Source organism: Xenopus tropicalis, chromosome 2, assembly GCF_000004195.4.
Source record: "Xenopus tropicalis strain Nigerian chromosome 2, UCB_Xtro_10.0, whole genome shotgun sequence".
NCBI classification, from domain to species: Eukaryota; Metazoa; Chordata; class Amphibia; order Anura; family Pipidae; genus Xenopus; species Xenopus tropicalis.
The window spans coordinates 74,693,299-74,721,044 of record NC_030678.2 but is presented as its reverse complement, the minus strand read 5'-3'; the positions used below and the strand labels follow the sequence as shown (position 1 = coordinate 74,721,044).

General features: G+C 36.2%; 1 protein-coding gene across 2 annotated transcripts; it reads left to right on the top strand.

The window, feature by feature from the left end:
• The first annotated feature begins 494 nt into the window (after positions 1–494).
• hnf1b (HNF1 homeobox B) lies at positions 495–26,642 on the top strand. 2 transcript variants are annotated; one of them, XM_002939633.5, is made up of 9 exons: positions 495–1,160; positions 8,123–8,322; positions 8,852–9,116; positions 10,395–10,639; positions 21,075–21,235; positions 21,857–21,998; positions 22,334–22,525; positions 22,971–23,089; positions 25,568–26,642. In XM_002939633.5, the coding sequence occupies exons 1-9, from the start codon at positions 820–822 to the stop codon at positions 25,586–25,588; spliced, it is 1,686 nt and encodes a 561-aa protein (XP_002939679.1). In that variant the 5' UTR covers positions 495–819; the 3' UTR covers positions 25,589–26,642. The 2 variants fall into 2 exon arrangements, with proteins under 2 accessions (XP_002939679.1, XP_017946991.1); XM_018091502.2 differs by lacking the exon at positions 495–1,160 and adding an exon at positions 5,235–5,342 and having other exon boundaries at positions 25,568–26,034.
• Positions 26,643–27,746: the final 1,104 nt, after the last annotated feature.

The window sequence follows — 27,746 nt, the reverse complement described above, 5'->3', positions numbered from 1 at the left end:
TCAGTTTTACTAATTAAAATGTATATTTGTATATACTAAAAAGTTTCCAGGCCAATCACTGCAATTAGTTTTTCTTAAAGATCTGTCACTTTTTTTGTACAACTGATCTTTTTAAACTATTTTGATGTTTCTTTGTCTAAATCATATATGTATGAATAAGCGTTTATATTTGCTGTGGGTTATTATATGTGTATAACAGTGCATATATGTATTTGTGTTTCTGGGTATGTGTAATTTTAATATGTGTTTGTGTATATAGATGTGAATGTGTTTATAAGTATGCGGGTAGGATTGTATTGCTTGCATAAGTCTGTGTGTATAAATGTCAATGCGTGTAACTGCATGTAAGTTTCTGTGTGTGTGTAAATGTGAATATATGTGTGACTGTATGTGTGAGTGTCTGAATGTTTCAGTGTGTTTATATGTGTGAGAGTTTTTATGATTTTCGTTCTCTCTCTCTCTCTCTCTCTATTTTAATTGCACTTCATGGCTTCTTGCTTAACAGGTCCAAAGTTCACTTAAAGTTTGGCCGATAAACAAAACCAATAAAAGACTTTGTAGTCGAAGCATAACCAGGGAGAATCGAGCCCAGCCTCCTCCTTTCATTGCATCCTGTATGTTGTGTTAGCCTTCCCACTGATTTGCATGAGTTATATTGCCCATTGAAGGAGATCATGGCCAGTTAGACTGAGCAGACTCTCAGCAGTGAGATTCTCTGTAAGCACAAGAGGAACAGGTGCTCTGGGACAAGGGGATTCCAGATCCCTTGATTTTATTTTTTCCTCCCCTATCCCTTTTCCTTATTTTCTTTCATCTAAAATGGTATCCAAGCTATCGCCTTTGCAGCAGGAACTCCTCAATGCTCTCCTCAACTCTGGAGTAACCAAAGAGGACCTGATCCAGGCCTTGGAAGACATGATCCCCAGCCCAAGCTTTGGGGTGAAGCTGGAAAACTTGCACATGTCCCCGGAACATGAGGCTGACAGTAAGCCTGTATTCCACACTCTCACCAATGGGCACCACCACAAGGGCAAGCTCTCCGGGGATGAGGGCTCAGAGGATGGAGATGACTTTGATACCCCTCCAATCCTAAAAGAACTGCAGTCCCTCAATACGGAGGAGGCAGCAGAGCAAAGGGCAGAAGTGGACAGGATGTTGAGGTAAGAGCCCAGGGACAGCCGTATTATATTTTAATCATATTTAGCATTTCTAAACCAGGACTCGTTTTGAAAGCACAGTTTTGTTTCTAGGAGTTTAAACACACGATTTACTTGTGCTATTGATGATCATATTGACAACCCCAGCATAAATGTGTGTCTCTCTATAAATATCGATCTATTTAGCTAATTTCTCATCACAGCGCTAGCATCCCTTTGTTGTGTTGTATAGTGAAATTGTAATTTTAATGGCGCTTAGGATACTGACCAAGATGTCCAAATATATCTATAGGTTAGATATAAACGTAATTTTTGGTACTAAAAAAATGATTGTATGTCAAATGCGTATAAAAAAGCCAGACATTAATGTGGCTTTTGATAAACAAGATTTCGTTCAACACAATTTTACCAAGTGCACGATTTTTAAAGTTAGAAATGTTTTTAACATATAACAGCATTTCTCTAATTTTTGGAACAAGCGTTTTTTGGTGTAGGTACCACATCACTGTCAGAAGTTAAAGGCAACCGCCAGATCTCCTAATCTGACAGCCTAGTTACTAATTATCCAAATAGTTTATTATTCCTTCTCTTCAGCAAAATATCAACGAAATACAACCACGTTATTTATTATTAACTACTGGTAGTAACTTAAAATGCTAATACTATATCGGCAGGCCTGATTAAGTTGTGTACTTTCCCAGAGGTAAGTTAGCTTCGCTCCCATGGGGTTTACAACTAAATATATGTCTAATGTACCTGTATGGCATTGTTCTGTAAATATATTGTAGGTATAATTGCACATATGCCTTTATTGTATAATTCGAATTTTGAAAATGGTATATGTAAGTTTCTATTTTTATAAATTGTTACTATTAGTTTTGCAACAAAACGAGACAATATTAAAACATCAACATCGAACACTATCAATATTATTGGAGTGGTACGAAGGCCTTGGAAACTTCGGCAACTTTAGAAATGTTTTAAATTTATATTTTCTTGTACTGTAATTTAGTATAGGAACATGAATAATATATATATTTAAAGATAATATTAATACACCCATTTACTATTATCTGTATTACGTTACATTTTATTAAATTACACAAAAATCTACATGCAATACATTGACCTCTAAACTGCAACAGTGTTTTAATTTACGGTTGTTTATCCGTTGTGTATCTGTAGGTATCTTTAGATGTAACGTAATTTAAAGCAATATGTGCAGGTTATTTTGCTGGAGAGAATACATTATAAACTGAAGCACGTGGTGTCCGGTTATTAATTTATTTCTATAAATCATCAACAGAAAGATACACAAAGGATTGGGGTTTGGTTGAATAGAGACGCTGGTTATTCATTGGCAAGTGCTAGAAGGGAAAGCTCTTGGGGCAGACTGCGCTGGGTGACAGCATCAACATTATATACGATTTATTGGCCTTTGCTCGTATTTATTCCGATGTCTGGTTACAGGCAGAGTCTAGCCTTTGCCACTCTCATAAACAAGGTATCTCTTATTTTAAAGTGGATCATTCTGTGTGCTTTTACATATTATTTGTGGAATGTTACTGAATGGCTACTGCAGGTTTCATAGAATTGGAATTTCCGTTTCCGTTTTAGTTGGTACCTGTATCAAGGGGTCGATAAAAACTATCCTGTTATAAAGTAACTCGGAGCTGGCAAGCTGCTTATTCACCAAAACTACTCGATACACAAAGGAAGCAATGACCGAAATCAGTTATTTCTTTATGTGTTTGACCGTGAGTCCTGAATAGACAGAGGACACACCTTGGGGGTCACTCATGAATCAGTCGTGCGTTGCTATTAATATAGAGCTTGGCAACGATCAAACGATCTCTCTGGAAAACCCCTCAGATTTTCAGTCTGATCGCTTATTAGCAGGCGACTACAGTATCTCAGTTTTATTCTTAATGGAGAATGGCCACCTTTAGCCATTCAGATACTGCAGCTGCAACGTGTCTTCTTAGCTTCTCAGGTGGCGCGACTGTAGTTGTAGTGCAACTGCATGACACGCACGCTTGCATTAAACTAAGGAAAGCAATGATAGGTTTATGTTTTGTTGTTTCACTATAACTCGTGTGCACTGCTCACATACAGTAAGGTTCTTCTATAGCTGATTCTCCTTGTGTCCTCTCTGCATAGCTATTGTGAAATAAGGAGACTTACTACCCTAATATAGCGCCATATAGCTAGTTGTAGTCTTTGTATAGTCCTACACAGGTAAGTGCTCGGGCTTTGGGTCTTTGCTTTCTGTTTGATTGTTGCCGACTGTTTGCAGAGGCTTTTTTTCTGGCAGCTGAGAAAGGACTCATGTTGTATATTTTGCAGGTGTGTGTGTGTGTGTGTGCCAGCTGCCCGTGTGTGCTTTAGCCATATGCTCACCTTTCTACACACTCAAGTTAGATCTCTAAACTCCTGCCTAGTCCCACAGTCTAAACAAATATACACCTACTGCGCAGAAATACTTTCCTGCAGTCAGTCTGATTCTGTTCCATGATTATAAGTCAAATGGACATTGGGCCATGCATGTAGTGTATGAGTGCATTCTCCTTAGATAACTTCCCAAGCAGGACAGCAGGAAAAAGAAGGAGCATATTTTTCTAAATTAAATACCTTCTGCCCCCATAAAGCTGTAAGTCTACCTATATCTCTATGGATTAAGAAAAAGAGGTTAATACATTTACTTAGTTTGTGGGAAAGGTACCTTAAGCTGAAAGCACCACTGGGACTAATAGGAATAAACAATCTCTGTTAAATGTATGTATGTAAAAATTCTGAGTAACATGTTGGTCCTACATGAATAAAAGGATAATTCAACTTCTAGCAGTTAACTTTCTTTTCTCTGCTTATGTTGAATAACTACTCCAAATTCTACAAAATTGAGTCCTCCAAGGAAGGTTATATGTTTTGTTTAGTGCTACTGACGTGAGCAGGAAATAATTTCATAGTTGGTAAGTGGAATAATTATACACTTTCAGAACTAACTTTTTTAATAGTATAAACATCTTGGACAGCTTTTCTGATTAATTTCCAATCAATTTCCATTAGCAGAGAAGTGAGGTGTTAGGACCACTGTTTAATGATACTGTGCAGTCCAGACTAAATTTGCCAGAGCAGGTGCTAACTGGCCTTCGGATTATATTATATATTATATTTTAATGTAAATTCTGCAATTCTTCAGACTGAAGAATTGCAGAATTTGCATTAAAATACATATACAACTTTCATAAAAGTAAGCAACCTGTCAGGATTATTAGCAGCATGGAAAAGTTAGGAAAACTATAATGCAAATGGCTGCAGCTTGCACCTGTTTGTTCCATAAGGCTATATTTATTAGGACTAGAACTTATTGATAAGTCAAGTGAATGATTCTTTATGAAACATATAATCCGAAGGCCAGTTAGCATGTTCATGCATAAGAAGTTTGGAGGAAATTTCCTCCACATTCATTGATAAATAAACCCTATTTATGAACATAGCTGCTAAACTACACAAGTAGCAACCAAGCAGAGCTTTGCTTTAATTTTTTAGCTTGTAGTAGACTGTTTAAAACTAATTGCTGATTGGTTGCTCTTGGCAACTGCATTTGTGCAGTTTAGCACTTATGTTTGTAAATCAGCTCTTTGTCTGCTGCCACACTTCCTCTTTGTGTGCAGATGTGAACCATTCACAATCACACCCTCTATGACATACTGAAAGAATTGCCTCAAAATAGATTTGGCTAATTAATTAACATTATCATTTCTCCTTGCAAGCTGTTTTTGTTTTTAACAACCACATTCATACTTGCTTTTGTTGGGTGGTGTTAGTAATGTGTTGAGTGCAATTCTAAAATGCTAATTGTATTTTTGTGGATGTAAAGAGCCATTTATTTTTGTTTGTATATTAATGAGAGAGTCATACACCTGCATTGCTGTGCATGGCTACAGTTCAGCTTAATTTTGTAAAGAGTAATATAATTTCATCTGCTTGTTGGGGCGGAGCATACTGCTTGGCAATCAAGTGACATTTAGCCACTTATCAAAAATAGCAACAGTCCTTTCTTGTTTTCTTGCAGCCATTAGTCTCACTAAAAACTGTCAGCTGAGGTTTCTACGGAAGGAACATGTGTCTTGTGGTCCTCTATAGTGGGAGCATTCAGCTGAGAATTCAGAAGGAAGAAGAATAGTAAGAAAAAGAAATAAAAAACACAGCAATATAGAAAATAATCTTGTAAAACCTTAAATTGTAACCTTTATATAATTGGGTATTAATATGTAGTTAAAAAAACATAATATACATAAAATCCGTACAATGTTCTAACTGCTTACATGGATCAATTATTTTCTAGCTTTTCTAGGCAAAAGCTGCATGATATTTGTTAAATCGATCTGCAGGCTTTAAATGTTAAAGAATAGCTACTGCATTAATTAGTATTAACACTCTAATGGTCATTAAGAAGAAAAGGTCCAAAAGTATGCAAACAATATAATATTAATAATAACAACAGCAATAATAAAAAAACTAAATTACACATAATACTTGCTAAAACATTTGTGTAAAAGCCAAACTATTCATAGCTTTGAGGCACTTAAACTTTCATGCTTTTCTTCTTTACGACTGAACTTAATAAGCATAGTTTTTTTTTCTTTTCTTCTGGGTTCACTGGTTTTTGCAATATAATTTTTTTGGCCTTGTTTTGTTGCTTACTGGAAAATGGGCCTTTGGCTTGTACTGTGTGTAACTATAAAAGTTACAAAAAGTGTGTCCCATGGAAGAATTTACTGGTCACCTGTTTTAAAACAAGAATGTGATTGGATGCTATGGGTTACAAGCCCTGGTGGAAAATGTGTATTTCTATCAACTGTAGTTGACAAGGAAAGACATAATGAATATTCCTTAACTTTTGTGCCACTTTTGTGGAATGGAAAGCCTGTCCTGGAAGTTAGAGCAGTGGCAACACTTTTGTTCAACTGTCTATCTCTCTATCATATTTCCTAACTGTAGCTGATTAGATAATAAACCATGTGGAGAATATTTTATATTATTCCAGAGGACTATGATAACAATGTCAATATTAATCATTTCAGTGTATTTACTAGAAAGTAAAATCAGGTCTTTAAAATAATACATTTTACCCTTTAATCATAAATTAGCATGTTCGGTAAACATGACTTCATAATGCGGAATTTCCCCCTATAGAGTATGGATGGTTAAACACAAAGGCAGAATGTCACAAAGTGCAGGACATTTGCTGTACTTGCATTAAATATCCAGCAGCAACCAGTCTGGTCAGGATGCTGTGACTATGAGCTCTGCTATTACCGTTAATGCTTCGGGATCTTAATGTACCAAGCGCTCCATTGTTAGTGGGAAATACTGGAATGGATCTGTGTGGCCACGCACCACTGATCCATTGCTAGATTTGGTCACCTCTTATTAAGCTTGTTAGCTTTCTTTATGGTGTAGGGGCACTTTTAAAGCAAGACAATACAATCGCAGTACAAACAATTTTATTATTCCAGTGGGTGTTTATCCAGAATCGCTGCATGCCATCCCTGTTGTTCTGTTTATGTTTACAAAATCATTAGATTTCGGTTGATTACAAATGCTTTAAAGGATAGTCCATTGTTAGGGCTTTCACAGATGGTTTTTTTTTTTATGCCTTTAGAAACACATGTTGAGCACATAATAATGCATATATTGCATTAATCATATTCATTTTTTTAAATGCACCTAAGTGACTTCTGTTAATTTCAAACGTAACTCTATTTTCTATTGTCCTCTGAACATGCGTCAAATGCCAGAAAAAGCAGTATGTGGTAGCTTTGAAACACGAATGCCATAACAGATGAGGCGATTAGTCACTTTGATTTTTTTAAAAAAACTTTACAACAAAAGTTGCAGTCACTAAAAACACAGTCACAGCGACTAACCTCCATGTAGAATATACATGGAGTTGCAGCAACTATTTGGTAAAAACTGGCATTACGTTTAGCGGTGACGATCGCTGCAACTGGATTTTAAAAACTACAGTGATTAATCTTTCCGTCTGTCTTTGCCCTTAAAGTAAGTAACTTAAAGTGTGATACAGACTACAATGTCCTACTCTACTGCTACTTTTCATTTGGTCTTCATTTTTTATTTAAGTTTTCGAATTATTTACCTTTCTCTTATATCCTCTTTCATACTGGGGGGTGATGGACAAAAAGCTATTGCTCTCTGAGGCTGCAATTTGATTGTTTTTGTTACTTTTTTATTACATATCTTTTTAATAAGGCGGTCTCCTATTCAATCTCAAGTCTTTTATTCAAACTACAGCCTGGTTGATTGGGTAAATTGTACCAGCAACCAAATAGCTGATGAAATCTCTTAAACAATGATTAAAGCAGTGAAGACTTACTGAGACACCCTTTGTTATAAGAAAAATCAGTCTATTTGACATTTTTAACAAGTGTAACCTATGCAGAGCTATAGATCAAGTGTAAAACATATAGTATAGTGCCACTGTAACTATATCTTCTGTATTCTACTTCTGTGTGTGATGCAAAAACCAGTAGCATAAGATGAAAAGTAATGCCTTAAATAGTTTGTTGATTCATATTGCTTTGGCCAGTAAAAATCTGTTTGGGATCTCTGCAGTAAAGGTGGCCCTGTATGGCGCCCACCGACGGCCCCATGATCGTTATCTAGCAAAAAGCATCAACTGGGCAGGTTTGATTTTCCCATCAGACCAAAGCCACTTGCTCTGTCCTTTAGTTTTTATCTGCTGTAGTTACACCAGTGTAATTGTACCTTTAAGTAAAGATACATAATTCTGATCAGTTTCAGATTAGTACAAAGCCATAAATGTTTATGATGCTCAGATCAGTGTATGAACATGCATTATTTCTCGTAATGTGCTTAAATGGTTCACAGAGCACAATGTATATTTGTGACAACATAACAATATTTTTTTTTGTTCACAGTGAGGATCCATGGAGAGCTGCAAAAATGATAAAGGGTTATATGCAACAGCACAATATTCCTCAAAGAGAAGTGGTGGATATTACCGGCTTAAACCAGTCCCATCTTTCCCAACACTTAAACAAAGGGACACCAATGAAGACCCAAAAACGTGCTGCATTGTACACTTGGTATGTGAGGAAACAAAGGGAGATATTAAGACGTAAGTATTTTTGTGTGTTTTCATTGTATATGTAAGTAGTGTGTCAGAGAGTGTAGGCAAAAACACTTTCGATTTCCCACTGAATTTGAAAAATAATTCTTCTTGTGAGAAAGTCCTAATTGAGGAAAGGTCTCCAGTGGGATGGATGGTTACAACTGGAAGAGCTCAGTCTAGAAAAAACCTTACAGTAAATGCTCTTTGTCAAGGGTTAGTACCAAGAAAATATGTTCCACGATAATTAAATTAGATTATGGGTAGTAGATCAGAGAATCGGGAGGCCAGGAAAGATATTTTGTTAGTGTAAATTATGAAATTAGCAAACAATCTATGCTCTTTGTATTTTGTATCTGCTTTTATTATAACTTAAATTACATTTAATGCAATGTGGAAAAAAATGTAATTATTACTCCTTTTAAGCATATTTATTCTTTCAAATCTGCATAACCAAAAATTTTTTTTTACACAGACAACAAAGTGACTTAGTTGCTTTGGATATAGAACTAATCAAATTTCCTTTCTTTCTTTTCAGAATTCAACCAGACAGTCCAAGGCTCTGGAAATATTGCAGACAAAAACAGTCAGGATCAGCTGCTGTTTCTCTTTCCAGAGTTTAATCAGCAAAATCAAGTGCCAGGACAGCCCGAGGATTCTTGCTCGGAGCCCGCCAACAAGAAGATGAGGCGAAATCGTTTCAAATGGGGGCCTGCATCACAGCATATTCTTTACCAAGCCTATGAAAGGCAAAAGAATCCCAGCAAAGAAGAAAGAGAAGCTTTAGTGGAAGAGTGTAACAGGTAAAATCTAGTTTAGATTTTTCTAAATTGATGACAATATGACATTCTACCATTTATTCAACCTCTTCTTAGTTATGATGTCTCATAACAGGCATCAATGAAGAGACCAAAACATCTATACATAGCTATTTTCTAATGAGGCATCGAAAGGGAGTAAACAGTATATTTTTAAGGCTACACAAAATAGGTAATTTACCAATGGCAACAACTTTTCCATGGTAAATCATAGTCACAAAATGTGGGAATTAACCTAGGGCTAAGAAATGCAACACTCACAGTATAGTGGTTGGCTATAATAAGAAGTGATCTGCAGAGATTCCCTGTTTAGTCCCAATGACTTTTACCAGGAAAAGAAACCATTAATAAATTCTGTGTACTGTAATCCTAAGGAAAATCATTTTTGGTATCAAACATGAACAGCTAGGGCAAAGACCCACCATGACAAAGAAAAATAATGGTTTGCTGAGAATAAAATTGAGTAAATATATTACAAACAGGACTATAAAGAGTTTTTGTTAAACAGAACAAAAAATACAATGTCCCTTTTAAATGACCATATTGTTTTCCAACAGTGACAGTACTTAGCTAAAATAGAAGGGTAAAGAGCAGGCTATTTATTATGGGGTAAATAGAAAAGGAGGTTCCAGGGTGTTTATGAACCACCTGAAATTGCTTTATTGGTTTGGGATCTGATTGTTATTAGTATGCCAAAAAGGTCAGATCTCTAAATGCTTTCTTCTCACAACATATATAATCCTTTGGAATTTGCACCTAGGTATATACCTTTTTAATGAAAACTAGCAAAGATGGGCATAGTGCAAGTACTTTTTTGTTTCCTGGTTTTGTCTAGTTGCTAAATGCCTTACATTTCTTGATTGTATACAACAGGGGTCCCCAACCTTTCTTACTTGTGAGCCACAGTCAAATGTAAAAAGACTTGGAGAGCAACATGAGCATCATAAAAGTTCATGGAGGTGCCAAATAAGGGATGTGATTGGCTATTAGGGGCCTCTATGCACACTATCAGCTTACAGGGGGCTTTATTTGGTAGCAAATCTTGTTTTTATTCAACCAAAACGTGCCACCAAGTCAGGAATTTAAAAATAACTCCCTGGTTTGGGGGCACCGAGAGCAACATCCAAGGGGTTGGGGAGCAACATGTTGCCCCTGTGCCACTGGTTGGGGACCACTGGTATACAAGAACAATTAAAATGATTCAAGTAGACATAGTTTTCCTAGCATGAGATTTACTTCATGGCTTTAATAACCTTCTTGCAGAGCGGAATGTCTTCAGCGTGGTGTATCTCCTTCTAAAGCTCATGGCCTTGGATCAAATTTGGTAACAGAAGTCCGTGTTTATAATTGGTTTGCAAACAGAAGGAAAGAGGAGGCTTTTAGACAAAAACTAGCTATGGATGCCTATAGTACTGGCCCATCACACCCACACAACTTGAATTCTCTACTGTCACATGGATCACCACACCATACGCAACCAAGCACTTCTCCACCAAGTAAACTGCAAGGTAAGCCTACACTACTTATTGCTACATAGATTGGATAATATTTTTGTATACTGAGCTAAAATATTTTTGAATACAATCAACTCACATTAACTGCAAGGAGGCATGGTCAAAGCAAAGACTTCTACATGGGGGGGGGGGATAGAATAGATGTCCTTGTATGACCAGTGGGCAGGGCTGAGCATTGTATAACTTGATCTGTGTTAAGTACTTTCTAAAAAGTACTAAAAGGGATTACTGCAGGCAATGGAGAGGATAGAGTTGATGCAAAAATAAGTGAAAGTGACACCTTATTGTTTGTAGTGTTTTCACTAATATTAAAGGGGACTGTAAATTCATGTTTCAGCCATATTTGTACTGACCTGCAGTGGCATTTACTGGCATTGCAATGTAGGAAATTAGTACGTTGTAGTAAATTAAGCACATTGCACTCAAGTTTTGAGTACAGCATCATTCTATAGTTGAACCTGCAGTTCTGTGGATTTTTGTCCTGTTAAAGCTAATAAACCTTTTAAAAACGTCTGAGTGGTAATAAACATGCCCCAGTGCTTGTTTACTTAGGGAAAATGTGTTGTTCCTTTGTTGATGTGCAACCAGGTGATAGGATTCATGTCTACGGGAAGTCGAAAAAAAAAAAGACATGGGTAGAATATTGTGGAAAATAAGACAATACGACAGTGGAAGATAAACAGTGAAAGGCCAAAGAGAGTAGCAGGGCAAGAGGCATTGTATGATAAAAAGTCCCATTGTCCATCTACCTATAATCTACACACCAGCCAACTCAAGAGGCAAACAAAAGAAAGCAGACTCTTACAAGCACAAAGGTCACAACAGGGTCAGAGCTGGGTCAAAAGCTCTTATCTTTCATTCTGTATTAGCTCTTCTGATGAACTGTTCCCTTTTCCTTGAAGAGGTTTGAGTGCCTTGCCGATAGAGGATCACAGCCTTTGGTACTGGTTATAAACTTGTATAGGTTCATATAATAGAGTGTCAACTTAAATGAGGAGTATAAAAGTAGGGAAATTTATCTTATGATGACTGGGGGCACAAAAAAAAGTAATCTTCCTAAAATTTTTGTGAGCCCTAAGATTTTGTTTTGGGGTCCTGGGGTCTGTGTTTCCGTTCTGGACAATTATTTCAGTAATCACGCAAGCACATTAAACAACAACTAGGTGCAATAATTACCATTACTCAAATAATATGAATTCTTTACTGTTTAAACTGGCTGCAAATGGTTAGAACAAGCAAATGCTGGCATAGCTGTGTAGACCCAGCATGGCATCTAATTGGCTTGTGAGCCGAACAGACAAATACCGTGTGGCACTCTATTATTCCATTTGTTTAACAATTGAAACTTACCTGCCAGTTCACTATACACTGGCAGGTAAGGTGTGCTAGCAGATAAGATTTTTAAATATACCCAATCCACAGACCTAATATCCAAAGAACATGGGTAGCAATTGGGCTTAGTACAGGCCACATAGCTCAACTGGGATCTGCTTGCATAAATGTTGAAAAAAGTTGCTCGGTACCTCATTCACGGACCAGTTAATATAAAAAAAAATCCTATTTGTCTACTAGGGTAGTGGGACCAAAACTCAGGGAAATATCTATATAGGCTTCCCATTGGGGACAAAGTATATCTCCCAGGGTAGGACACTTATGGGTAACTGATCCATGAAAATGCAGGCAGATACATTTTCAATTGTTCTGGTGTGAAATAGTTCCAGCATTCCCCACTGTGCACAAAGAGAATAATCCATGACAAATTATGTTTTATCACAACTTCCCAAGTAGAAATGTAGCAAGGCAATTGCCTTGTATGATATAGGCCTTAAATTACCCAGGTGGCCATCCAAAGCTTATTGATTTTTATTATTTATTATTAATTAAATTACATTTTCATCACACAGTATAGTCACATACAGTTTGACACTAGTGTGAACCTGGCCTTGAATTTATGATGGGTAGATATTAATGCTATCTATATGTTAGCATCATTTTTCAAAGAATGAATTACTTTTATCTGTAGCACTCTGACACCAGTGTTACAGTAATGCTGGCATGAATGGATTATGACCCTGTGGAATATGAAAAAAAATGTGACCCTCAGCCATCTGGCGTAGAGCAAATAGCAATGCATTCCTGTGCGTGACTCAGCCATTCCTTCATGGCTTTATTGTATATTGTGCTTTTCTGTATAGATGATAAGTAGAGGTAAGGTGATGTACTTTATTTTTTTCTCTCAGGTTATTCACATAAAAATTCAGATCTACCCTACTGATGTTCAAGTGGTTGATAAATGCCAACTGAAAGTGAAATAAACCACTTTAAACCATACTTTAAATATACACAGATAAAATATGAACCTAATGGACAAATTAACCATTTTAATTTTATTTCTGATGCTTTGTATAGAGAGTAAGTTTCATGATATTAGCCTGTATGTAATATACCACAGAACACAACTAGGGTTATGTACTAAAAGGCACTAAGTTTGCCCAAGAGTAGTAACCCATAGCAACAAATGAGCAGGTAGAATTTACTGGTCATCTGTTTAAAAGAAAACATCTTATTGGTTGCTATAGGTTACTGCTACCGGGAAATTCAGCGCCCTTTATTACATACGAGAAAATAAGTTATAGTTGGATTCATATTTGTAAGCCAGTATGATAATTATGTACAGCAATATGCTTATAAAGTACTACATATCTTCCTACCAGCAACCCATGGGTCAACGCTAAGACTGAAGGACACTGAAGCACTTTGGCAGTAATATTGGACTTAAGGTGGCCATACACGTGTAGGGGCAGGAACGAGGGGCGTGGCTGACCAATATTTAGCCTGAAATCGGTTTAAAGGTTTAGTCGGATCGGGGACCACATCAGCTCGTTGATGCGGTCCCCGAACCGACTGCGTCCATTGCTCCCGTTAATCATTCGATCTTTTGGCCCCAGGGCCAAGCGAGCAGATCTTCTCCCGATATCCCCACCTATGGGTGGGCGATATCGTGAGAAGATCTGCTCGCTTGGCGACCTCACCAAGCGAGCGGATCTTAACGTGTATGGCCACCTTTACTCAGCTTCCTATGTTACTTTTTATCTGCCTATGCTGTGTAGTGAGAGTGACAGGGGCAGCCTATAGAATTGTTCCTGGTATGTTGTGGGCCAAACGATCGAATTATAACGACGGGCATAGCAAAAGTTGGTCCGAGCCGATGCAGTCCCCGATCCGACAAGATTTTCTAATTTCAGGCCAGATAGATATCGGTCGGGCAGGCCCATCGGGAGTGCCCATACACGGGCCGATTAGCTGCCGAATCGGTCTAAGGGACCGATATCGGCAGCTAGAATCGGCCCGTGTATGGGGACCTTAAGTGATGGTTCTTGCTTTTTGTGGTCTGGTCATATCAAATAGCTTGGCCAAATCACACAGTAAAGACCCACACATATGCTGGTAGTTACATACTTACAGTCACAATTGCATAATAAGATAGTCACTGTGCAGCCAGCTTAGTTTAATGTAAACTAGTGGGTTTTTAGTGAGGAATTGTGTATAATTCAGTTACAATCCAGTTACCTGTGTTGTATCTGGTATGAAAAGGGTAACTAATTGTTCAGTATTACACACAAACTGTCTGCACATTGTAATTGTGCAAATGTTGTGACCCATATGTACTTCTAGGTACTAATGCAGAACAATTTGCTCATTCTTTTGTTATACTCTAAATTACATGCTTGCCATATATTTGGTTGGGTAGTTTTGGTGATTTCACCGTGCTATCATGTAATTGCAGAAGAAGATATTCCTATCAGACTGCAGCAGATTTGTCTAAACATTTTATCGGTCAGTGCATTTTGTCCACAGAAGTTTATGTTCAATTGCAGATGAGAGAGAGGAGCTGCAGGACAAATACTTGGCCATTATAGGCTGTTAATTTGAGATGACCAATTTTAAAAATGGTGATCAAATGGTGAATTTAATTCAAGTGAATGCTATTGGTATAATCAGGAAATGATTATAGTAAGGGAGTAACCAGTTTTCAAGAAAAATGTTAAAACCACATGCTTTTACAAAAAGTAATTCCTAATTGGAGAAAAATGAGCTCTGAGATAAAAAATGCTTATTTTATTGTTAACATTCACATTCAAGATTGTATGTCACACAGCAGTCATATGCTGGACTTCTCTCAATTGCTGTGATCTGTACTGCAAAGGTATAGAGTGACCAAAATGTGACCCTTACCCAAGAATGTAGCACATAATAGGATGGCAGAAGAGAACTTTGTCTCTCTATCACAGACAGATTGCTTACAAGGTACCCCAGAAGCTCACTGTTAGCAAAGTCAGCTGTTTTCAGTGTTTCTCTCTGGATTTGCAATAATACATCAGCATGCAGCCTAGTGTTGTCATGACATTGTCTCCCTTATGCATGCCTAATTGACAATTAAACTGAGACTTTGGACAAGCCTTGTAGCCTTTGATGTGCTCTCATCCTTCCAGTGTGTACTCAGTCACACCATGACACCTTTTGTTTTTTTTCGACTTGGGGACTGCAATTACTGTATCAGTGTTCATTTATCTTTACTAAGAAGGCCTTTAAGCCTTGGCCTTTATTTTACTAGCACTGGACTGGGACAGCAGGAGCTGTCCCGAGATATAGGCCTATTCTGTGACTCCCTTTCAGCAGAGAGGAGTGATGGTTACCTCTAAGATCCACTTTCTGAATTGGAGAAAGGACTCTCAAAAGGTCGGGAAGGGTCAGTGTAAAAATTGATTGAATTTAGTGGAGACTGGTGTTCATATTGATTAGATTCCAGAGAAGAAGGAAATTGGCACAGTATATCTGTATATCTAACCTTGGAGCTTAAAGGGACAATAATGCTAAAATGATAAATTGCTGGTTTTTGAAAGATACCATTGTAACATGTACCAGTAAATGTGTAAACATTCCCATGGCATGCTAGGTCTTTAGTGAATTCCTCACTTTTGAGTTAAGTGGTAGAATAAATTAGCCTGTTCACTCCTTAGTCTAGAGCCAGGATGGACAAACTGCAGCTCTCCGGATGTTGTGAAACTACGAATCCCAGTATCCTTGTATGGCCTTTTTTACCTTAAGTCTTAATCATATGTTCAAGTATTCAAGGAGTTGTAGCCAGCAACATCTGGTGAACCCATGGAATAAGCATATTTTATAAATAGTTTTATAAATAGTTTTCAGTTGGTAGTACTCCACTTCCTTTTACTCCTCATACACAACCAAAATTTAGCTTAAAAATTAGCTTACATGTTAAATACTGTGCTGGCCATATACTAAATTGATTTTGTAGCTCTTGGGTTATGAAACCATTTCCTATAGAAACATAAGGGAGTGGTGCTTCTTCCCTGACTTCAGAATGTCTTATGCACCATAGGAGGTGGGACAGATCAACTAAGATCCACTGGGATCACTCTATGATCTGTTAAACTCTCCCCTGTGACACACAAAGTGAAGGGCAGTTAATTTGGTTGAATTTCCAAGCCACACTCCATTCAGAGCAGCCTAAATCTAATTTATTTGTTTCTCATACTCATTGAAGGTATAGTAAAAAAAATGAAACCAGAAATAATTTATTGAAGGTTTTTGACTTGACATAAAAACCATCCTCCCATGTAGTTTTAATTACCTGCATTATTATACAGGTCACTAGTAAAAAAAAGCAAGCTAGAGTGTGTAATTTTTTTCTTTGAGAAGTAAATCTTTGTATAGTCTCTTTTTTGGTTTCTCCCACACTATTAAGAATCTTTGAACACAATCATTCTTTTAATTACAGAATGACATTCCATAGAAGAAATATTAAGCATTAATGCAGGTTTTGAGATAGTAAAACTGTGACCAAGTTCATGTTTTGAACATAACCATCATTCCAATCATAACCATCATTCTGTTTATAGAAACAAATGATTACATGTAACCTTCAAATTGACATTAAAAAAGATCAGGTGGTTCAAAATATGTGGGGGAAAATACAATGCAAGTAATGCTAGCTCCAACCTTCTGTGAAAATTAACGCATAGTTATCCGCAAAAGCAATGCAGGATCATGATAAATACATACATAACAGATACATAAACAGCAGTATAGTATATAAATGTAGTTATTTCATGATACAATGACCCTTACAAGCATTAAAAAATTAGATTTTTAAAGGGACTTTTAAATAGGGGGTATATAAACATAGCTGCGGCACATAAAATATACAGTGTGCCTTTGGCAGAATGCTGACATAATAAACAAATATTATTTATTTGGATACAAGTTTCTCATTTACTAATCAAAAGGCCTGTCATTTAGGAATAAGTATGAGGTTAATATTCTTTATTTCCCATCTTTGCTAGAATGTTGTATCCTTACTTTCAAATATGACATTTCCAGATTCTGACTAATATGTTTATTATCTAATTATCTTATTAGACCTTTTCTTATCACTATCTAGGTTTTTAATCCCTATTTGGGGGAATACATTATATATTAATGTTTATAAAATAATGGTATTGAAAATACATTATATACATTCTGAGCTACAAAATGGCTACCCTTGCCCAGTAACTAATTTTTTTGAGTTCAGTCCACTGCATTGATGTGTCAGTAATTTCTGGTCTTGAAAAGATTTTCCTCTTTTATTGGGGCAATAAGAGCTTTGTAACTATTGCAGAATGGGTTGGGCTGGTTGCAATAAACAAGTTTATTATAGGCATAAAACTACACCTTATAACTTTACTGACATCAACTACTTTCAGTTGCATGCTGGGATTTGACCATGAAGACAGAAAGTAATGACCAAAACAACAAGTACAATAGAAAGTTATTGCTATTTAGTATGTAGAAGCTCTGTTATTTTAATAGAATAAAATAATTTTCAATTATAATTTTGGTTCATTTTAATCACTGGTTTACATTTTGCTTGATAGTTCCTGTAGTCATTCGGTTGTCAGTAAGTTAGTAATAGGAACAGACCAAATACATATTTCTAGAATTCAAAATTCCAAACTCCAGGGGCACCAGAGGTCCTAGCAATTCTGCCAGAATTACTGTTATTTTTTTTAACCAGACATTATATAGTTAAGCTGGGTTGAGAAAAGTCCATCAAGTTCTTGTTTTGTCATTATTTCTGAATTAAATTTGGGGTAGCAGTGCTGATGGACAGAATTTGTCTCAGTCATGTGTAAAAAAGAAGATGAACAAAATACTGGCTTGCCATGATGCTGCATTACTAGTCAGGGGCAGTGCCACTGAATTTATTTCTTGTTGTGTTGATGATCTCAAATACCACATTGGCGTAGGTCAGATAATATAGTAATGGTGATATTAAAGTCTGTGGAGCTCTTTGGCAGGAAAGATTCTGACAGAGCCACTTGGAATAGATGTTTTTTGAACACTGCTCTTTGCATCTGAACTGGGTGTCGTAAGCCTTTACCAGGACATTACAATAAATACTAGAATGGTTGGACCTTCTAGATAGAGAACAGTTAATCTTCCCCTTTACATTGCCGGTTTGTGTGCTTTGTCCTAAAACATGTTTAGACCCTCTTTTTAATATTATTGCAATTATGGTTTCCTTTGCATACTAGAGAAAATGTTAATGGCCAGTGTTAGGCCAAACACAAATGGCAGACAGCCAGGCTCTAAAGGCAACTGACTGTCAGTGTGCACATAGGGCATTTTTGGGCACAAATATGCCCATGCTCACAGTGATAGATGAGAGTCAATGGCGGTCTGCCCAGGTGGCATTGTTTTTTAACACCAGTAAGGATAATGCTACATATGACATTAGCCTTAAAGAATAACTGATGTATAGCTAATAATGACTACTTAAGTGCCACTAGTGTTTAGAGCCAGATGTCTCTATGAAGGGCAGGGTCTTTAAATAACCTGGCTGGGATGAAAGGTAGTTGGAAGAATGCTGTGTGGAAAAGAGCCTGCTGGGAAGCACAGGGAGCCAGTGCTCCAGGCTTTGTATATAAAAAGTGTTACATGGGGATTAAACTTGTGAGAACAAACCAAAATCTGCATTTCACTAGCCCTGTACTTAGTGATGAAAAAAGGATCTAGGGTAAAACATCCTGAATAGAGAGGGATTCCTGTGGTATGCTAATATGTGACATTTCCCAATTTAGCTAAACTCACTTCTATGTTAATTGGGTCTGTTATATTGCAAGGATCCTTTGCTATTTTCTTGAGCATTAAAAATATCAGATAAGGAACAGAAATGGAGAAATGGATCTAAATTTACAGATAAAATATTTCTTAAGTTTGACATTGGTCTAAATTTGCAAAAAAGTATTTCTTAAATTCAAGGGTAACATACAATAATTTGAAGTGGCAATGGCTGGATTTACTCTGGTCTTTGATATATGTATGTGATGTAACAATACTAAACTGACAGACCAGTTCACACCTCTGTTATGTAGTGTTAATGTAGTCCTCCTTTTAGCCAATGGCTAGGGGAGAATTCTATTGTTGCTAATTTTTTTCTACAAACACAGCAATAATAATATTATGAAGAGAAGCACTGCCCTTCCTAGTTAATAGAAAAGAAAGTGCCACAAGTAGGCCACAGCCCACAATGGGCCTGTGTGGTACTTGGGGTTATTTAATGGTGACTGCCAGCATTTTATTCCCCTAACATTTATAGGAAATTGAACACTTCTGGAGTAACAAGTAACACTACAGCTGTGTGTAGGAGAATGGGTTGTAGATGGAGACATTAATGTCAGAAACTGCACTGCAAAGTTGTGGTTCATGTTATTTCTAGTTTAGCATATGTGCATGCCATGCTATCATTTTAATGATTTCTCGTGGTGGTAAAATAATGCACCAAAATGGTCTTAACATTAGAGCTTTTTTCTACTATTCCATCTGTTATTCCTAGAAGTTGCTGCACTCTTAGATACCTTTGTAAATTGCCCTGTTGGTATGGCTTGAGAAAATGTATTACAAATTCTAGAAATGTTAAATCCAAGTATTTTTATAGAATGCGGGTTGTTCCATAGACACATATGTGTAACATTTTAATCTGATAACATTTAACCTCTGATATGCTATGGACTTTCATCACATTACCTGAAAAAGGTGGATTGATCTAAAGTAATTTACACTGATTAAATGCAAAAATTAAAAATTGTAATTTAATTATATGGCTAAGCAAGAGTTGTACAGCCAAAGGAGAAATAAATATAGCAATACAGCCAAAGGAGAAATAAATATAGCAAGTGGATAGACTGATATATGTTGCATTAATTTTCTCTGCTATATAAAATATTCCTAATTTGGTTGCCTATTTTCCCGATCCTTTTGAAACTGACTAATGTTTGGAATGCTGTTCTGCGAGAGCTTCCCATGAGATAAAATAGCCAACTGCCCATAATTTATGTGACAAAATACTATGCCCTTTATCTCTCCATCTCTTGTTTAAATAATGTTGTAAGGTTTTCTAACCAACCAGAAATTCATCACACTATGCATGAGGTTAGAAATACAGCTAGAAGAATGTGTGTGCACCAGTGCTTGGGTTAATTAATGTTTACACTGTTCATAGCTGGGACACTTCCACTGGCGAAAGTCCACTTACCTGTCTGAAGAGCATTCTTTGATAAGCTGCCATGAACAGCCTAGGCAGTCTAGATCTTTTCAGCAATTTAAAGGTTAAAAATGGTTGGATATTTTAAGTGAGATTAAGGCATTCCATAATGTAGAACTGTACATTTATAACATTATATTATATTTTTTCCAATCAGGGTGTGTTTTTTTTCACTATGGTTTCTGCACTCTGTGGTATTAATTAAACATCAAACATTCTGCCTATAATGTGAATCAGATAAAATGAAAAAATGCATAAGAAGTTTGTACCTCTCTAATAGCTAGTCACTCTGAGAAAGCAGTATCTTAGCTCTCAGCACAGTGCAGGGGCCACACTTTTCCCAGATTCCTGGGTAGTCCAGTCTTAGGGTGAAGACACATGGAGCTACTTAGTAGCAGATTCTTGTCACAGCTACTAAATGCCATAAAATACCCTGCCATAGACAATACTGAGAATAGACTCTGGTAAAACACATGTAGAGACAGTTATCAATAAATGATCAGCATTACCATTCTCAGCAGATGAGTGGGGCACTGGCAGATGAAGAAATGAGACCAGCCAACTAACCAAATTAATGGAACAATGTTGTTTTGCCACTCACATAGATGGAATTATATTATTATTATTTGATCAGATCAGTTTTCATGTGAGGTAAATCTAGCTTTAAGTTAACATTAATGTGCATTGTTCATAGTACTAAACATGCAAAAAATGTTATAAGTCTATTTCCATGTGTAGACTGCTTCCTCTGTAAAGTATCGAGCACATAATTTCATAAATGTTGCGTCTCTGGATTTTTACCCATATATTTTGTTGCAGGGGTAAGATATAATCAACAAGGAAACAATGAAGTTACTTCATCGTCAACCATCAGTCACCATGGCAGCAATGCTATGGTGACCAGCCAATCTGTTTTACAGCAAGTTTCTCCAGTGGGCTTGGATCACAGCCACGGCATGCTTTCACCTGATGGCAAACTGGTTAGTACACCTGGCCTATTGTAGCTGCCACTCTGATAAGATAAGAGCATAGCAGGGAAAACAAACAAGATTCTTTTTCCAGTTTCTCACAGGGTCAACTGTAAACAATGAAGCTTTGTAGGGTAGAGAAAAAATTGTGAACTCTCTCAGGTTGAGCTAAATACAGTACTCTTTCGGTCAGTCTGTAAGGTCTGGGTTATCAACAGAACAATAAATACAACAAGGACATTTTCTCTACCTATTGATCAAATATCATGTTAGTCTGAAACTTAGGTGGGATGTTATTTTCCATGTTTTACTTGATGTTTCCATTGGTAAATTATAACAACTATAATTATAAGTTATAACAATTATAAAAGGTGGCCTTTTCCTGCAAACAACAGCTTATTTCCTGCCCCTTTTGAATAATAAAATTAATACTATTCTTTGAACTCCAGTAGCATGCACAATTTTATCACTCAAGCCAACTTGAGTTTTTATAATTATCCCACATATATATCAATTATAATTGTATGAGTAATGTTAGCTAGTCATTCATAAATGTAAATGTGCCCAAAACTATTTTATTTAGTGTCACAGCAGCTTTATGTAGTTATTATTTTTCTGCCATATTTATTTTAGATATCTGTTTCTGGAGGAGGATTACCGCCAGTGAGTACACTGACCAATATTCACAACCTGTCCCAGTCTGTTCATCACAATCCTCAGCAATCTCAAAACCTTATCATGGCACCAATCTCCGGAGTGATGGCAATTACGCAGAGTAAGTTGAATTATTCTTTTCCACATTGATATGATTTCATTGTTGAAAGCAGAATTCACCTACATATTTGTGAGCAAATGTTAAGTTATAAACAAAAAAAATGTTTCAGAAAGGGACACTCTATTTTCTATTTTTTTTATTTTTTTCTTTAGCATTAGTCTAAGGAAACATTAAAACAATGGCTCATGGGATGTAAAATTCCTGATAGCTAATAAAGACTGCAGTTCCACATTGTAAACTTAATATATATTTAGAAGTGTTATAAACTGTACTTATGCAATACTTCAGTATCTTTTTGTATACAAATAATTATTATTGATGATATTTTTCTTTAGATTTAAACACCTCTCAGGCGCAAAGTGTTCCTGTTATCAACAGTGTTGCAGGGAGCCTGGCAGCTTTACAATCTGTACAGTTTTCACAGCAACTACATAGTCCACATCAGCAGCAACTCATGCAACAGTCCCCTGGGCACATGGCACAACAGCCATTTATGGCCACTGTCACTCAGCTTCAGAATTCACACAGTAAGTATCGCTTTATATTATTTGTGTAACCGGGTTGCTATAAAATTTTATACAATAATCTTTGGTATTTTGAGGGGTTTTGGGGCACAAAATCACCATATGCTAAATTTTTACAATCATTTTTTGTGAGACCTGGAAGTGGGAAGCTTAGACCCTCTGGATATCTATATCTATAATCTATATTGCAGCCCCATCCATGTACCTGTGTACCTGTTTACAAATACCACGGCTTTTCAGAATAGGTCTGCTTCATTAAGGATTTTAGTAATCCTTTAGGATACAAAATAGTATGAAACTTGTGGATACTAACATATATTATATATATATTGTGCCCAGGCTGATTTATAATGGATTGTGTTGAGTGAGCTAGGATAACCTGTGCATTGCTGTTTTTCTCAAATGTGTCTTGCACTGTCATTTACATTTTATATTATGCATTGTCTAGTGTATGCACACAAGCAAGAGCCTCCCCAGTATTCCCACACATCTCGTTTTCCTTCAGCCATGGTTGTCACAGATACTAGCAGCATCAGCACATTATCAAACATGTCTTCCAGTAAACAGGTATGTTTAGTTTTCCTGATAATATAAACCTTTTTGTATATACAGTGTTTATTTATGCAATAATGCCAGAATTTTTGGAGTACTTTATACAGAGGAACAGGTTTATTTATAAACAGATATACATATAATAATACTACACAAAACATGAATTCTCATTTCTCATGAATTTATTATTATGAGTAATTGAAATGTTCTCAGTTCTATAATTAAAGAAGGCCTGCATACAATGGGTTATGGACTTACTTCAATATATTTGAATAATATCCTAAAACCAATTCTGCTCAGGCTTTCATATAGAACTTAATTAAACCAACTGACTTTCACTATACAAAGGATCCTTTACAGTGTACTTCACTGCAATGCTCAGCATTGTTTACATACATGAATGAAAACATTTGATGTCAGTATATTTTTATTTTCAGTAGTATGAAAATAGTATTTACTGAATGTTCCATTTTAATAGGCAAATTATAGGACAGGAAAGGGCACAGAACACAAAAGAAGCAGGCCAGATTTTAATTTGATCACTGATGTTATGTCCCTATCTTTAAACAAATGTAATGGTGGGCCCTGACTTACAATTTAGCTGCATACAGATGGGCCTGTTAAGCCATATGGTTATGCAAGTCCAGGTAGGGTAGTCATCTGAAATTGCTGATTGGCCAGATATTTGGTCATCTACCATTTGGACCTACATATGTACACAGATGTTTACCAGTATAGCTGACATTATCTGCCTGTGAACACCCAGCTTAAGGCAGTTTGGGTTAATGGCAGGAGCACATTATGTGTTACATGTTTCTTTTCATAACCAAATTCTTTTCAGGGCTCCAGTATTTTTACAAATATAAATAAGTGCAATTCTCAGTGTATGCTCCTCACTTCAGATACCTCGTGTCCCAGGTCAAATAAAATTCAATAAATAACTCCAAAGTGCCCTCTTCTGCCTGAGTATGTGTAAGAAGATGGGATTAGGACACAAAAATTAAGTGGCTGTTAATATTTATTTATTTTGCCATATCCTAAATAGTGCCACAGAAAGCAGAAAATAAGTGTTACCATTCACAAGAAATCATCAATTTTTATTTTTGCACCAAAGTCGCTTGCTACTTACCGCCAATGACTTGCAATTTTAGTGAGCAGTTTTGTTACAGACACAAAAATAACACCCTGTCATGAAATAACATGGAGCCTCATAAAACAAACCATGTGTTAAAATAAACCTGATTTGTTTTATGAGACCCCCTTCTTCTATAATGTACACACCAAAAAATGCAGTTCTGCATTTTCCTGCATATCAGTTCTTGTTAGCTTTCCCACTCATTGTAGCTGGAAGAAAAAACATTTATCTAAACCCACAAATCTTAATCAGTCAGGCAATCAAGCACATCAAGACTCACTGGCATACTATTTCCTTGAGAGGGCTTATCAATCCATCTGCAGGGCACTCAGCCCTAACCAAACCTGATTAATTATTCCATCTTGCCGAAGCACACTTTGATGCTTGTTGAAACAAGCCCTGCAAGTGCAAGACATAATTGTCTAATCAAAATGCATCAAGATGCTACCCACTGAAGTCACAGTCTCAGTATTACCGCCCCTTACCTTGACTAGGTTGCCTTTCTTTCTCAATGTAGTTTTGCATGCAAAATATCTGATCAAGACAATTACATTTTTGCATAGTATTGTATCTCTATTAAGTTATTACAGTACTAAGGTATATTATCAATTTTTCATTATTAATAAAAAAAAAGACCATACAGAATATTATGACAATTACCTTAAACAAATCAGGCCATTTATGGTTTGCTTGGCTGTTTAGCTGTCAAAGTCAATTCATATCAATTTTCTTCACATTTGAAAAAATAAATTGAAATTCATCTATATATTGTCTTAGGGAACTTTTTTCCTACACCCTTTGTAGTATGTGGTAGAATTTTAATTTAGTCAGTCAGTAACTGGCCAGTTACCTGTGTAAAAAATGGTTCTAACTTAAGTTCTAATATAAGTAGTTATATACAGTCAATGAATATAGGGTATTTATCTTATTGATGCCACTGGCCCTTTAATGACTTTGAGGTCAGTCTGTACTGACTACCATACATAGGATCTTCCTGGCGTCTTCTTATCTTGGTCTAACAATATTTGCTCTCTGGTAAAATGTCTCCAAGGCCACGGCTTGCTTTCTGTGTATATTTGTGTAGTTGCTGCAGAGTTAGAAATGCTGAAAGGTCTTTACCATACTCCTATTTTAAAGTAATAAAAAAAATCTTTTCAGGTATTTTAAAACTATGCCGGTAGTCAAACAGACATACAGATTACTATTGCAGCTAGATGTCATATAGGACACGAGAAGAGTTTATGGCCAGGTAGTGCTGCCATAAAATGCATTTAGCGGTGCCATAAACTAATGTTCTCAAATGATGCTGACTTGCCATAACTGAATATATATACCTTTTCCTCTCTTCCCCCTTACAGTGTCCTTTGCAAGCATGGTGATGAACAATATTATCCAAGTATTTCATATTTTTGCTCCTGAAGTCTTCTGCTGCTTGTTGCTGCTCACAGGAATAATACCAAAAGGCCCTTAATGTTGTACCTCTAATGTTGGATGTACCACATGTGCTTAAGTACACTTGCATTGCAGTCCCTTTTGCAGTATTTCCAGGAAGAGCATTCAAGGCCAAAGTATTTTCCTTAAATAAACAACTGGGAACAGAACAAATTTTTGTGGGAAAACCACAAAGGAAGACTAAAGATAAACGGACAGCTAAAAACTGAATGTAGAAATCTATGCATACATTGAACTGAGCCAATGTAAATATCTTTTTATTAAGACATGAAAACAAAATATTTCTTTATAAGAAGGTAATTTGTTGAATAATTGTAAAAATGTAGAAAAGTGCAATTTTTTGTACATATTATAAAAAAAATAATGCTTGGGCCCATTTGTTTGCTCGTTTTTTTTTTTTTTTTTAACCAAAAAGGTCAATGATCCAAAAGAGGACAACACATTTCACCCACTGGATATACTAAATATGTGCTGTTTTAAAAATATTTTTTTGTGTTTGTGTATATGAGATGTAGGTGGAACATACTCTATAATAGTACAGTTTCTCCACAAAATAATGGAAGTAACACAACAGTTCATAAGTCTGTTTAATTTGTCAATATTTGCCAGTCATTAACACATAACTTTTCCTAACTTTTCCTAACATAACTAGTTTTTTAAAAAAATAAGCATTGCAAAATATATAAAGATTTCTGCTTATTAATGTTTTTTCCCAGGAAAACTTATTTCTTGTTACAAAGCATGCTACATTTCAGGAGACTATTTCCAATATAGTACATATGGATGTTGACAAATGTACCAGGTCATATTGGTATGCTTTTTTTAGGCTTAACAAAATGCTCTTGGCCCATGGTACAAAAAAACTGTATGAGGACTTACTGTAAAAGCCAAAAATTTAAGACCCCACTTCTGTTGTTGTGGTTGAGGTCTGCTGCTGTTTTACAAAATGCTTGGTAACATAAGTCACAGTCGATGTCTGACGTTGGATCTTTGTAGAACATAACACCACAATTTATGATATAGACAGTTACTTCTGCCTAGAATATGCTCTTCTGATATTGCTTTAAATATAGCCTTGGTTTTACACCCAAAAATCATGACACTAGACCGGTATACCTACAGTATAATGAAAGTCTTTGGAATGGTTCCCATAAAATAACTTAAAGGAATACTGTCATAGGAAAACATGTTTTTTTCAAAATGCATCAGTTAATAGAACTCCTCCAGCAGAATCCTGCATTGAATTTGGTTTTTTAAAAATACAAACAGATTTTTTATATTTCATTTTGAAATTTCACATGGGGCTAGCCATAATCTTCATTTCCCAGGGTGCTACAGCCATGTGTCTTGTGCTCTGATAAACTTCAGTCACACTTTACTGCTGAGCTGCAAGTTGGAGTGATATCACCCCCCTCCCAGAAACCGATCAGCAAAACAATGGGAAGGTAGTAAGATATCAACTCCCAGTATATATCAGAATAGCACTCAACAGTAAGAAATCCAAGTCTGGCTTGGGACTCTTCCAGTTATATGGGAGTAGGAGAAACAATAGGTTACCTGAACGTAGCTCTAATGTGTAGCGCTGGCTACTTCTGAAAGCTCAGAGTCAGGCACAATGCACTGAGATGGCTGCCTACACACCAATATTACAGCTAGAAAAAATACATTTGTTGGTTCAAGAATAACATTTTAAATGGTAGAGTGAATAATTCTAAACAGTGTAATTTAGAAATAAAAAGTTCACCATAAAAATAATGACAGTATCCCTTTAACTGAATACTTGTGACAGGGCACTGCAATGAACAGGCTGCCATTTTACCATATGCAAAGTAGGACATTTGTTTAATCGTTGCCAAAAACAAAAATAATTTAGGACTTTCCATGAAAAGAAAAAAATGTTTACATAATTATTCCAATTTACAAATTATACTCTAAGCTGACAATCATCAGAATATTTCTTTTGCCATTTTAACACTGCCTGTATAAGACTGACAGTACATAATATTTATAACTTACTTTTTTTATTGCCTTAAAATGAATTTAATAATTGCCAGTGTAAACTTCCAGAAAAAAATGACAATTAAT

Excerpts from the sequence above, each read along its gene's own strand:
- hnf1b (XM_002939633.5), top strand. The coding sequence starts at position 820 with ATGGTATCCAAGCTATCGCCTTTGCAGCAGGAACTCCTCAATGCTCTC. Across the intron at positions 10,640-21,074 it reads TCCACCAAGTAAACTGCAAG|GGGTAAGATATAATCAACAA; the intron begins GTAAGCCTACAC and ends ATTTTGTTGCAG. Across the intron at positions 22,526-22,970 it reads TCAGCTTCAGAATTCACACA|TGTATGCACACAAGCAAGAG; the intron begins GTAAGTATCGCT and ends TGCATTGTCTAG.